We start from the raw sequence: 13,910 nt of genomic DNA, 5'->3' as shown, positions 1-13,910 counted from the left end.
GGAATTTGATTTTAAATTTACCTCACATTTCTCCCCAAGTCTTTGTTCTTATTGCATAGCATTGTGTTACATAAAGCTGCACAATTCTGTAAAGGTTTGTCTAAAAATGAAGTTACTCTAACTGCAAAACAGGGTGGATTTGAAGTAGAGAATAATTTATCAGTGTCTAATTATCTAGACTTATTTTAGAATAGCATCAAATTTGCACACTCTTTAAGGCACAAAACAGCCCTAGCACTGTGACTGGATTGCAGTGTCGAGAGATGGATGACAAGTCCTTTGAACTTGGTGATTGTGAATCCCAGTCTGTATTGGCTTCTTTCACAACTGCAGCTGTTTACTTCCTCTTCCAAAAAGGAAACCTTGTTTGTCAGGTGGCATGTTCTGGACACTGGTTTTAGTTTGTATGAGAAGTGTATTTGCTTGATTCCTGTTAATCAAAGCATAGTTAAGATGGTCATAAAAAGATTGAATTTAATATGGCATTCATAAAGAGGAAGCATATCTTGAAAAATTACCCACTATATGTAAAAACTACACACACAACTATAAAAGCAAATGTTCAGGCTTTGGCTGCTGCAGTGAGAACGTGTTTTGACTGCTTGATAAATACAAAAGTGCAGTGATATATTTAAAAGACCCAGCATAGTGAGTGTCTCATCTCATCTGATACACCCATTTCAAGATCTCAAGGAACCTATGAATTCCCTATGTATGTATTAAAGGTAACAGGAGTTGCTTGCTTTTTGTGGCATCAGTGAGCAATTACCTAATGCAACTCAACTGCTGTGAGCCAGAACGCACTTTTACTTTGATTACTTTAGACTTTCTTGATGTATTTCAGTATCTGGAATCACAGAAAAGTCTAGTTTGGATGGAGCCTCTGGAGATGATCCAGTTCCACTCTCTCTTGAGAGCACAGCCTTAGATTAAGTTAACAAGCCATGCAAGTCTTGAGTCACTTACTACAAGGGGATTCTACCACTTCTTTAGGTAACCTATCTCAATCTTTAATCCTTCTTAGGGTGAAAAATGCTTTTCTTGTATCCAGACAGAATTTCTCCTGAAGCACCTTGTCTCTTGGCTCTTGTCCTCTCACTGTGTATCCTTGTGAAAAGAGTACGTCCACCTTCTCTATCACTGCGTTTGATATTCTGGAAGACTCTTGTTAAACCTACCCCGAGCCTTCTCTTCTTGCCTCGAAACTTCTCTTCCTCAATAACCAACTCAGTCATTTCTTTTTTGTTTTTCCCAGTCATCCATTCTTTCTAGCCTTCGTAATTCTCTGGTTCCTTAACTATGCGCTTTATGAAGAAAAAATGTTTTATCCACACTATGGGAACAGTATAAATACAGAAATTACAATTTAATGTTCAATTCAGCTGATTGAAGTGGCTTGCATTCCATATCTAAGCTTTTCTACTTAGTTCCATCGTAGTTTTAGTGCGAGATCTGTACTGTATGTATATGAGTGTATGGGACATGTTACAGAAAACAACAACAAAAATCCAGTCCAGACAATGAACAAATCCCTTCAGTCCCTTGAAATTCTAGTGTGGTTACTAAAGAAAAAAAATCTTGTAACAGAAACTGTGGAGGTAGTAAGAGTTTACCATCTGGCAAGGCCCCCAGACCAGATGGATTCACTAATGACTTCTATAAAGCATTCCATCAGACTCTGCCGAAACACATGACTGGCATCTTTAATTATCCTAAATTAACAGGGTTCTGGCCTTGGTTACTAGGATTCGGAATTGCTGATCTTGGAATGGAAGGAAAAAGAAATATTCCCTGATACCTCTTCTTCCTAATAGATCTTTTTATTAATAAGGTGTAATGTTAAAATACTGCCTAAAGTTATCATGCAGTTAATCTTTAATGGATTTCTTGCTTCAAAGAAGTGCCTGAGGAGACACTTCTATTACAGGTGTTTTTTGCAAACACGTCGGAGTGCTTTTGGAATTCATCGCTAGATTAATGCGTACCCAAATCATTCAGCTGCCCAGAAGAACAGACTGCCAGGAATCCCCTTGCTTGCTTTGCCATCCCTGCACTTCCAAAGCAGTTGATCTCTGCCTGTTAACCTGAATGTGCATCTGCCCCTGTGGCTGTTCCCATGGAGAGGTCAAGACACGTGGGGAAGTGACTGCCGCTACCAGCAACAGGACCAGCAACTGCTGCTACTGTTATCCTTTCTGTTTCCACCCCAGCTGGAAATCATCCAGCTTCCTTTTTCCACAAGCCTGCAAAGCAGGGAGAAAATTTTCATGTGAAATTTCTTCCTCCCACAGCCTTAGATCTTGTGGAATGGCACCCTGGTCAGTGAGGGACCTGCACATGCCACGGCTGCTCTTGGTTTCCCACTCATCTGTCCTCCTGCTGCTCATTGATAGTGAAGCCTTTGCTAGTGTAATTTGCTTAGTGTGCTTAGGGAAAAACACAGGAATTATGGAAATGACGTTTAAGAGAAATACTCATGATTTTAAGATGTGTCTTGATTTTGTTTTCCCAGTTCATTTGTTATTGTTACTAGGTACTGGAACTGTTACATATTCTCCATACTGTGAATAGGGCTGCGAATGTACGTACACTGGCAGGAGTGTGCAGCAGCTGGTAGATGAGCAGAGAGAGCAAGGGAGGTGAAGTTGTGGGGTGCAGGGTGTGGGAGTGGAGAAATTCATGGCTTGCTCAGAGATACGTTAAGTTTTCAGTGGTTGGCTTCAGTTGAACAGCTCTGATGTACACTAGAGTATCTCCAAGGGGCATCTGCAGACCTGTTGCCTGAGATTGGCAGAAACTTGTCTAGTTGCATAATAAGCTCTTTTGTGTTTCTAAATATCCTTCCTGTCGGAAGGAATAGGGAGTAATTCCCTAATAATATTTTTCTATGCTATAAATTGCTGATGCTTGAATCATTTTCATATATCATGTTGCTCTAATCGCATTTTCCAATTGCACTGATTATCATAGTATTGTGGTGTTTTCTAGTGATGTGGTATAAATGGTGTAGACGTAGGATAGGTTGTTTGCTTAGAAAGGTGGGATGAATACAGTTCAGCACACAAGCAGCGAAGCTCGTTTTAAAAGGCAGGGGAAGGCTCAGAACCTGTGCCAGCAGGAAATCCTACAAATTAAAGGCAGGATGTGACCAATGTAGCAGATACCTTGTGCATACAATTCTAATATTTTGAACCACAAGAAACGTGTAAATCATATACAAGTACCAAATAGACACCAAGTGAAATTGAACTCTGTTGCCTGACTCTGTAACCCACTGTTCTGTCTGCCGAAAATAAATGCTTGGTTATCTAACAGCCAGACTGAGCGTAGGCAGTCGTAGTGCATCATATAGGCTGGTAGCAGGAGATGAGTGTCCTCAGCGGTTCTGAAAAATCAGACGACTTATTTAGGTGCCAGAAATTTATATTAGCTCCTATTTTTAATTCCCCCACCAGTTGACTTCATGTGTCAAGAAGGATAAAACAAATAATAGGTATGTTTGGTACAGACATTTCTGTCACAGGAAACGTGTTCTTGTTCTTAATTTTCTATCCAGGAATGGAAACACAAACTGTAAAATAGGAGCTGTACAAAACAGTGGTAGATGTAATTACACTGCAGGTCTGGTCTAGCAGATAGATGGATTAGCCCAATTAATCTTTTCTATCTGGTTCTTACTGAAGAAAAGTATTCTAACATAATTCTAGGTATCCCAGCTTAGTGTGGTGGAGTCATCCTTTATTGCCCTTACAGGCACAGAAGTGCAACGAACTAGTTGACACGCAGTATAGTGTAGAACCCAAAGCTCTGAAGGAAAGGAGGAATGAACAAGTGTGGAAGCAGCCAGAGCAGTTTTACTGAGCACAGTGCTAAAATTGCTTTTTTTGCGCCAATTGTTCTTTAACGTGAAAGAAAATACATTTGTGAAATTTCTTTAAGTGCTTATTTTTTTTCTTTTCATGAATTCTTAATAATTAGCAGTATCTACTCCTGGGTAGAAGAAATATTCAGCTTCCCTAAGCCATCTGTTGAATGTCACTTTATTAATAGGATATTTTTCCTTATTCCGTCTGTAGCTCTCATATTCAGCTGTTGTTCAAATCTTTTTTCCTGGCTCACAGTGTAAAACTGTCTTTGTATTCATATTACCTTAGGCAGGGGGTTTTATTATTAACATCCCCTAGCTAGATTTCCAAACCAGATCCTCTGGGCTTTGTCAAAGCAAATCCCTCAAGGGTTGAAGGGTATCTTGACAATAGCTCAGAATAATTACAAAGAGCAGCTTCTGGTACTGTGTCACTACTGATAGCCTGCATCCCTCTTCTTAATGTGGGATGAAGTTTACTAAACGGCAGTCTTTTGTCTTTTGTGTTACTGTGAAAATCTGTTGGGGGTATGATGAGAAAAGTAGATATCTGTTCAATTTATTTTTTTTTAAATGGTGCTACTGCTTGGTTCCAGAAAATGTTTGACAGCTAAGAGGGATGTTCCCAACACAACAAAATGGAAGTAAATATTAGTGTTCATGCTTGGGCAGGATGAGGGAGAAGGAGACTGTGGAGTGCCTGGTGGAGATTTTTGTATCTGAAGGCTTGCAACCAGAAATACAGTTCAATTCTGCTAATAGAGCCTGTATTACAATGCAGCTTGCAATAACATCTCTCTATAAATACTACAGAGAATAAAAAAGCTGAGTGTTTAATGTGCTTAATAAATGTTGAAGAAAGAGCTGGTCAAAGCAAGTCTGCTGAATGCTAGTAGAGTTAATCACTGGGAGCCAGGAGACAGTTTTTGAAATCCTTTCTTGAGTTTGCAAAGTAGAAGTATGGCTCAATGTGACAGTTTTTGTGCAAAGTACTGTTTCTAGTTGGCTGTTAGAGAAAATGAGGTATACTAATAAAAATAAATTTCACCTCTACTTGGGCAGCAGTAACTAAAAGTAATCTTTAAAATATGTGACTGTTCTTCAAATGTAGGGGAAACAATTTATTTCTCTGTCTCTTTTGAGGTTCCTATCTTTAAACACGTAAAAATGGGATGGGTTTTTGTGTGGTTTTCCACAGTGAAAAAATAGCTGTTATTCAGCCACTGGTCTGTATTTCAGAATATTTGAGCTGATGCGTAACAAAGGAATAAATTGTAGAAAATCATCCCCTGACTTTATAAAGCTATGATAGACTAAGATAAAAACCTGGGTGTTCATTCATCTCATCAATCAGAACTATTCGAAGATTCTCCAGTTATGGTTTCCTTAAAATTCCTGGTTGAAGTATTACTACATAGTAAATTGTCTTCTGCACTAGCCACGTTGATCTCAGAGAAAACATTATTTTAAGTAAATAATGGGCTAGACTGAGTTTTGAAGACAGTTGATGTGATTGTTCCAACAAATCAAAAGCAGCTGAAGGTTTTGAGAACAAAAAAAAATGGAGTCTCTCTTCTAATTTTTTACATTTTGCAGCACATTCCTGATTCAGAAAGTGTGTTATAATTTCAGCTGTGTTCTGTTTCAGCCTTGCAGTTCATCCGGATAAAACGTTAGTAGCCACGGGGCAGGTTGGGAAGGACCCTTACATTTGCATCTGGGATTCCTACCGTGTGCAGACTGTGTCTGTTCTTAAGGATGCACATACTCATGGAGTCGCCTGCTTAGCTTTTGATTCGGATGGCCAGGTTTGTACCACCTTCCTCTGTGCTTTGAATTCAGTTTGAGTTTGATTCTAAAAGATACACATGTTGAAATGTTTTATGTATAGGGAAGTACATGGTTGTAGTACTGAAACTCATATTACAATTAAACATTTAATGCAAGGACTGCAATGCAGCTCTTTCAAATATGGTTTTGAGATGAAAATCACAGCCTGGCATTCAAGTCAAGTAAAAGCATTGGGTGTCATGCAAATACCCATAGAAGAAACAGCCCTCTGAGGCTCAAATCTAATAGCTTCACCACATTCTTGTTACCTCCTATTCAAAGAGATCAGTCCCTGGCAAAGTCTTCACAGTCCTGCAGCGTTTTTGGCAGAGGAACTCCAGTCATCTCACTGCTCAGCGAGTCTCCTTGGCTGGGGTGCACAGTCACTTTAATTGAATAGTGGGGTTAGGGCACAGAGTGTGTGGCTTTGTACAATGTGATTAGATTATATGGTGTTTTGAGACAAAACTTAAAATACAAGTAACTGTTGGGTCATTCACAGCTAAACATGTTGATTTTTATTTTTTCTCCTGGAGATGAGTTATTAAAAGCATTCAGTTGTGAATGATGTTGAAGGAAAATAGATCTATGATTCCCATAAACCTGAGAAATGTTTCACGTTCATACTTTTATAAGTATCTGTGTGTGCAATGTTGCAATTACTGATGTCCAGGTGAGTCTTCTAGTCTAACACTGTGGTCATACTTTAGAGCTGGGTGTTAAAATATTTTAAGGAATGCTTAGATTAACTGATACCTGGGTCCTTGTGCAGATCCTTATTGTGTTTTGCATTTACTTGTGTTCCTCAGAATTGCATCCTAATGGGACAGAACTGCCTTTAGATGATTTTCTTAGTGTCGCATGCTTAGGTGGTTAGCTGTCTGTTGAAGGGAGGCTTTATTAACACGTGCCTAGCTACTCTTCCACTGACTGCACAGTGCTTTTATTCTTTCTGAGATCCAAACTGGCCACACAATGCATAGAATATATGCTCACTTGAAAGAAAAGTACTTTTTATTGTGCGTTATTTTGTCTGTATTGAGCTGAAATGAAGAATACCAACCTGAGCGATTGCCTTTAACCTGCATTGGGTAACTGGAATTACTGAACAGCACTGTGGATTACATTTCCCCATTAGCAGTTGGAACCAGCTTTCTATTTTAAGCCTGGTTCTCAACTGTCTTCCTCCAGTTTTCTTAAAGTAAAACCATTTCCTCTGAAATCTCCTGTGCAAATTCTAATTAAAGAAGACGGTGTTCCTGGGAATTACAGTATTAGAAAATCAGATGAGAACACCCTCAAATCAACAGAACAAAATTTGTAATGCTATAATGTTTAAGGTACTGTTCATTCAGAAATACCTGTTCTTAAGGGATTTTTTCCTTGTTTTTAACTTCGTAAGACTGGTGGATAAACTTTTAAAAAACCACACTATTTAAGCAGCTGATGGGAATAAAGACTCATCAAAGAGCCCAGTCGGTATGAGTTAAAGGTGGAGGCACTTCTGAAAGTCCTGCTGGGGGCCTTGCTGTAATTAAAAACTGAACTTACCGCTGCCTTGACCCTGCAGAACAGTAACGCTCTTTTTCTGGAAGTGCTGGAGAAGTTGCAGCTTATTCTGGAAATAAAAATTTGCACAGGAGGCTTTTTTATCTGGAGAAAGACCAAAGCTGGAAAACATAAATATGGATAATGTATCGGCTTTTTGCTGCTCTTTCTGGCTTTGCAAAAGAAACTGCTGTGCCAAGCTAAAAATAAAGGGCATGGTAGAAAGACTTTGAGTATTTGGAATTCATTGCTGCTAGCAGTTCCAGTTTGTTTAGCGAGCACACCCAGGGGAGCTGGCATTTCCTGGTAGGACAGAATGGACTTGGCATGTATTGCTTGCATCTTTTCTTCCAATGCAAACCTTTCTTTTATATTGGATGTCTATTTATATCCGAGAAAGGTTTGTGTTTAAGCCCCGAAACACAAAATTCAACAGTCACATAAGGTATAGCTGCACTAAGAAATGTATTCTTTTTTCTGCTAACTCTGTCAGCTGTCCATTTTCTAAATAAAAAAGTAGCCTGAGGACAAACCTGGATAATTCTGCTTCTCTACCTGAGCTGGATCCCCATACAGTCAGCTTGACTTCCTCCCGTGCTGCTGTGTGCAGCGCCTGGTTCTGAGGGTAGCTGACATGTTAACCATGGCACAGCACCAGTATGTGGATTTAGCATGGGTCTCAGAACAGTGGGTGTATGTTTCTGGCATCCAGATGAATTAGTTCTGAAATATTACTCCCTGCTGGACTTGAGCTAGCTCTGCATGGAGACTGCTTAGCTGTCTCTGCAGCGCTTCCCAGCATCGATTCCACAAACTGGGTAATGGGACTAAACGGGATTGGTGTCTCTTGTAATACATGGAGAAGATCGATATGCAGCTTAAATTGGGGGGTAGCAGATATGCTTCCTTTATTTTATGTAGCTCCAATGAAGCTATAAATTTGGAGGCAGATACATTTTGAGTGAACTCCCTATTTTCTACATTATCTGTACTTAATACTGTATATTAAAAGTACTGATGGGAGCAGAGTATCTTGCTGTAACTGTTGCTATTTAAATCTACGTATTTTAGTTGGGGCTTTTTCGGAGTGATCAGGAGATGATATTGGGCGGGAGGGAAGCTGCGCTGTGTTCAAATGTCTAATGAAGAGCTGTCGGTTTGCCTATAATCAGGAGTGTCTTTTGTTGAATCAGAAATTAAATGCAATTTCTCCTTAAAAGTGCTAACAGTTACCCTTCCTGGAATTGCCTCCAAGGCTGGTGTCTTTTATATTGAAGGATTTCACCAATACTATGCAGTTCCATTTCTGTTTGGAGCTATTTTAGACGAACCCTTTTTGTGTGCTTTCTAAAAATATTTTTCTTTTGAAAAATGGAGTAAGGAGGGCAATGTCATAATGCATACATACATCTCAAAATTTGGCATTGGGTAGCAGTAGGCTTCTTTAGTCAGATCTTCCAAATCTGTGCAGATTTAAAAATAATTGTTTAATTATGCGCATAAACTCCTCGGCAGATATTTTCTTCTAGTGATTCTATGAATTCTCTGAACAGAATTCTGTCAAATTCCCTTCCAGAGGAGGATTAAAAGTCTAAGTGTTCCAACCAAAAAGGAAATTCAGCATTTGTTGCTACTCTTCTGCCAGCATACCTTCCTCAGTAGACCTCTGTTAAGAGAAAATGCGAAGTATCTCTTACTTTCCCCTCGCGCTTTCACTGCCCATCTACCCCTCTGAGGGCAATTTCCAGACTGGCAGTTACAGTTCAGGTCCGATGTTGTTCACATCATGTGTCTAAAAGATACTGTAAGTACTACCATGGTTTCCATGGTGAAGAGAAGAGTATAGAAGAGGTGAGAAAAAGTGGAATCAGTGGAGGTTCCATGAAAAATATCTTATGTTTGATTGGACACCCAAATCCCTGGGTAGGTGTAGATTGCTCAAAGGCAAATAAAACTTATTTTTGCTACAATAATAGTCCTTTCTCAAAAGAAGTATCTTTACTATGGTGACTGGCAGCAGCATGTTTGTTCTGTCCCATATTTGATTTCTTTTTCTTCATTAACATATACTGGATAGTCAAGCACATTGTCCTAGGTTACATGCAGATAGAACCCTAATTTTTTTCTATTGCATCTAGTGATGGAACCCCAAATTTTGTCTCTTACCTACCTTTTCAAAGACTCACATATGGAGAGTCTTCAAACAGGTTGTGAAGTTATTGGACAGGACAACGAGAAGATCAAGGTCCAAGCTGTAGGCTGTTTTTAAGAAGTCGTGTTCCTGAGCTACAAGATTGTTTCCCATGGATATAGTCTCTCATCTTCCTATGGTGAGAGTTACTCAGGCATATTCCTTCTACTAACATATGTAGGACATAGCCAATGTGTATCCCTATCCGACACACTCTGGCATCGCATCCACACTGCGGCTGCAGTACATTTGCCACTAGCTTAATCTTTGCACTGCTACAGATCTCAGCAACCAGTTCTACTGTCTCTGGGCTGCAGCTAAAGGTCTCTCACCTAATAGGAAGCTCTGATGGAAGTCTCATAAAGCTGGACATAATCAGCACAGTCACTGAAAGAGAAAAAACCTACAGCCTCCACAATAACTGTTAGCTTCTGGATCTGCTGTATGCAATTTGCTTTCTCTTCCCACTTCCTGAATTATTCCAGTAGTTGCTGTCAACACTGGGGTGTAAAGCAACTGAGAATCAGACCTGCCTGAGCTCTTTGCTATCTAATAAATTCCATCTAGACAGGAATATTTACCTTTCCATTTTATTTTGTTATCTTTTTTTTTCTTCTTGCATTATTGAGATTTAAAAAATTATTAGTTAGTTGGTTATTTGATATATAAAGTATGTAAAGGCAATTATTAAAAGTATATCCAATTCTGATTCTAAAGCTCAGCAAAATGAGCATGATGATCAACATTGTATTTGGAAATAGCGAGAACTTTTATTTCCTATTCACTTGAATTACCAGGTTAGTAGACCAAAATGCTAGGCTGGTGTATGCCTGAAAGAAGCAACTGAAATTTTTCATGATAAAGATTGTACTTGAGATATTTGTAACCTGAAATTAATAATAGAATCACAGGCTGGTTTGGGTGGGAAGGGACCTCAAAGTCCATCTAGTGCCACCCCTTGCCACAGGCAGGGACACCCCCTACCAGCCCAGGGTGCCCAAAGCCCCATCCAGCCTGGCCTTGAACCCTGCCTGGGATCCAGTGTGAGTATCCTGATGGTGCCTTTAGCAGCATAATTCAAACTCAAGTCACGAGTGGGAAGATCTGTTTGTACTCATAATAATCTGAACTACAGTAATTGGATTTTTGAGTTGATTTGCTGTTAACTAGATTCCTTCTGTTTTTCCTTAGCGTTTAGCTTCAGTGGGACTGGATGCCAAAAACACAGTATGTATTTGGGACTGGAAGAGAGGAAAGCTACTGGCAACAGCTACAGGCCATTCAGACAGGGTAATTGTATGAAGCGTTTACTGAATTTTGTTGGAGAGTTATGAAAGTGTTTTTAAAAACCCTGGTTTTTATATTGGATTAATGCAAAGATAATTCTGATCATTCTACCTGACTTTTTTGCAATGCTGAGCAAGGTATTTCTTCTCTTTATGCCAGACATCACTGAGCACGGTGCTAAGAAATGAGGCACATGACGGATTCTTGAGCTGACGGTCTAGGGAGGAAATACTTTGTAATTATATGCTGATTACAATGATCTATAGCTCTTTATATAAGATGTGAAATGCTAGCTCAGTGGACAAAGAGAATGTTCTTCCTGAATATGTCAAAAAGACATTTTATCCTGAGGGAAAGTTTAATTAGCTCCTTTTGCTTAAGACAGTTAAGTGTAGGAGAAATATAATTAGGATGAATATACTTTCTATATCTGCTAACGTCAGGTAAAGGATCATCATAACATCAAATAAATATAAGAAGTGTACAGTCCTGAGTTTAGAATGTTATTCAGGATTAGGAAATGTTCAAAGAGGTTTAGCGTAAGCAACATACCTCCACAACATTGCATAAGCAAGAAGACACATCCATTAAAATAAATTATGGACGTGTTCTGACAACTTTTATCTATATTATGACATTATAACATCTTAGAAATGTTATAATTTTGAGGAATTATAATGTTCTACTACACAGGAGAGTCTATTTATGTATTTATATATATTTATATTTAGCAGCAGGCTAAACCCTTCCTTACAATTCATGTGTACATATAGTCTGCATATGTGTGTCAACTGAGTAAAACTAGTACTTCATTTTTACTTACAGTGTTCCCAACACAACAGGATCTCAGCCTTTATTCCAGTTTTCATTCAGAACCAATTCACTTTCCAGTAACATCAGTGGAAATTTTGTTACAGTCCTCAGTAGGTACAAGATCAGGTTCTGAATCTTGCAGGGCCACCAACATCCAGGCCTGGATCTACACAAGGTTGCCCAGGACCCCATCCAACCTGGCCTTGAACACCCCCAAGGATGGGGCAACACCTCCAGGGATGGGAGATGCTCTGTATATAGAAGATAAATATTTTGTAGGAAGGCAGTGCTTCCTTGTGTATGAAAAGAATGATGGGTTAGCTTAAGATAACATGTTCCTTTTAAGCTGATAGACATTGTGTTGTGATTTATATTTAACAGCTGTAAATAGTCCCATTGTCCTACATGTTTCCCAAAGTAACTACTGACTGTTGTTACCCTCATTGGTTCAATCAGCTTCCACGTTGAAGCTGATTGCTAGAGAAGAAAACTCTTAAAGTAGCGTATGTTTTTATTCAATAATATAGTGGAGCTGGAATAAATTGGTAATGGAAGGCAAGAATGAGCTATGTTGACAGAACGTATTTGCCTTAATCTTTGTTTACAAAGAGTTCCAAATTTACCTGAACAGTGTTCTTCCATCTTTGGTAATATCTTGTATTGGAAACAGTGCCTAAAATTTGGTAAAAGCAACTGAGCCTAGATGCAGTTACTGTATACTTTAAAATACCAGGTTACTGTATTTTTTTTATCAGATATTTGATATTTCCTGGGATCAGTATCAGCCAAATAGAATCGTCAGCTGTGGAGTAAAACATATAAAGGTAAATAGTTTTTCTTGGTTACTTACTTAAAAGTAAATCTATATTGTAAAAGAAATTTGTCCTTTTATATGATGAGGCCTGTAAATATTAGACAGTTTATATTTTAATTTCTTTATCTGGTGACCATTGTACAAATTTTTTTATTTGAAGCCAGTTCAGACATTCAGCGGTGACTGAAGTGCAGATAGCAAATGATCCTCCAGCCTTGCTTCTTATAATGTCCATCATTATGTACTTCCAATTTTGGGGTTCTCTTCCTTCTCCATTCCACCTAAATTGTCTCAAAATTGTCTCTGCCCTTAGTGATTTCTCTCATCAAGCATCAGGATGGGTCACTGAACAGGTATGGGAGGAAATAAGTTAAAACCCAGTTTTATATATACTACAAGTGGAGGATAAAACATTCTCATGCCTATGTAAAGCTTGGAAAGAAATCCTTCTGTTTGCCAATATTCCCTGCAGGTTTCTATTTTTCTCCTGCCTCATTAAAAGCATTCGTAACAGATGGCAATTATTTCACATGACTGGGGTGGGAAGAGCTTTAACTAGAAGTTTAGGAAACCAGTTAATATCTCTAGTTCTGGTTACTGAGAAGCTTGTGCCCTTAAAACCACCGTTGCTTTCAAACTGTGGGTGGTTTTGGCAGCAGTGATACCGTCTGCTGTATTCTGCAAGCTGTTTTCAAAACCTGTCTTTGTTTGGCACCTGTATTCTGTTTAAAATGGCCATAATTACCCTGAAGGTGCACAATACCAGGCAAAGTAAATACATATAGATAGAGCCATGCCAAAAAAAAAAGAAGTGTGGAATGGGAAATGATTAGATGTTCCCCTCCAGTGATGCTCAAACAGCAGTCTGTATACTTGCCGTTCATTATAAAGCTGTGTGAACATGATAATTACTACTTGCAACAAAGGAAAAGAACAGCTCTGAAGTAATTGTCTCACTGGGAATCGGGAGTAGAGCTTGGGAATAGTGCCACTTACTCCTTTGGCACTTCAGATCTATTGGCTTGCTTGGCTGAGCGTGTATCAGAAGGTGTGTGTAAAGCCTGGGAGCTGGGGAATCTTGGACTGAGCTCAGGATCCCCCCTCCACATGTTCCCTAACGCCGTTACCTGTGCTCTTGCAGCCAACCAGAAGTGAAGAGAGCGTATGTTTTGCTCACAGTGAAAGCCCTGGGGGAAGTATTTACCTGCCTTCTCATAAAGTGGCTTTCGTTAAGAAGCAAAGGGAAAGTTTCATTGCAATAGAGAAAAATCTGAAAGTAAAATCCTTGATCCAAGGATTTTCTGGAGTTCAGCTTTATAGTAGTAAGTAGGAGAAAGATGTAAAAATTTGGCTTGTATGTAGGCATATAAAGTGGGAGTGAGACACATCATGTGCCTGTCAGACACTTGAGCATTCCTGTCCAGTCTCTGAAGGTCTCTCTCCAGTCTGCCACGGATCACAGATGCCCCAACTAGTAAAGACCTGAGCTGGCAAGTCCATTTCAGGACTGTGCCACAACACTTAGATTTACCATTCTGTTCAGTGTCCAGAACATCCCAGTA

At 39.2% G+C, this 13,910-nt stretch overlaps 1 protein-coding gene across 2 annotated transcripts in view; it reads left to right on the top strand.

Annotated features, from left to right (window-relative positions):
- EML6 (EMAP like 6) overlaps positions 1 to 13,910 on the top strand; it is a gene marked incomplete at both ends in the record, with an annotated part of 99,447 nt that overhangs the window by 25,413 nt on the left and 60,124 nt on the right. For both annotated transcript variants that reach the window (XM_084261578.1, XM_084261577.1), the window contains 3 exons: positions 5,514 to 5,673; positions 10,626 to 10,724; positions 12,290 to 12,358. In XM_084261578.1, coding sequence (XP_084117704.1) covers positions 5,514 to 5,673; positions 10,626 to 10,724; positions 12,290 to 12,358 — 328 coding nt within the window. The remainder of the gene's footprint in view (positions 1 to 5,513; positions 5,674 to 10,625; positions 10,725 to 12,289; positions 12,359 to 13,910) is intronic.

Source organism: Gallinula chloropus (genome assembly GCF_964237585.1).
Source record: "Gallinula chloropus genome assembly, chromosome: 3".
NCBI classification, from domain to species: domain Eukaryota; kingdom Metazoa; phylum Chordata; class Aves; order Gruiformes; family Rallidae; genus Gallinula; species Gallinula chloropus.
Note: the sequence above shows the minus strand (reverse complement) of the source record. Positions and strands in the feature narration are given on the sequence as shown.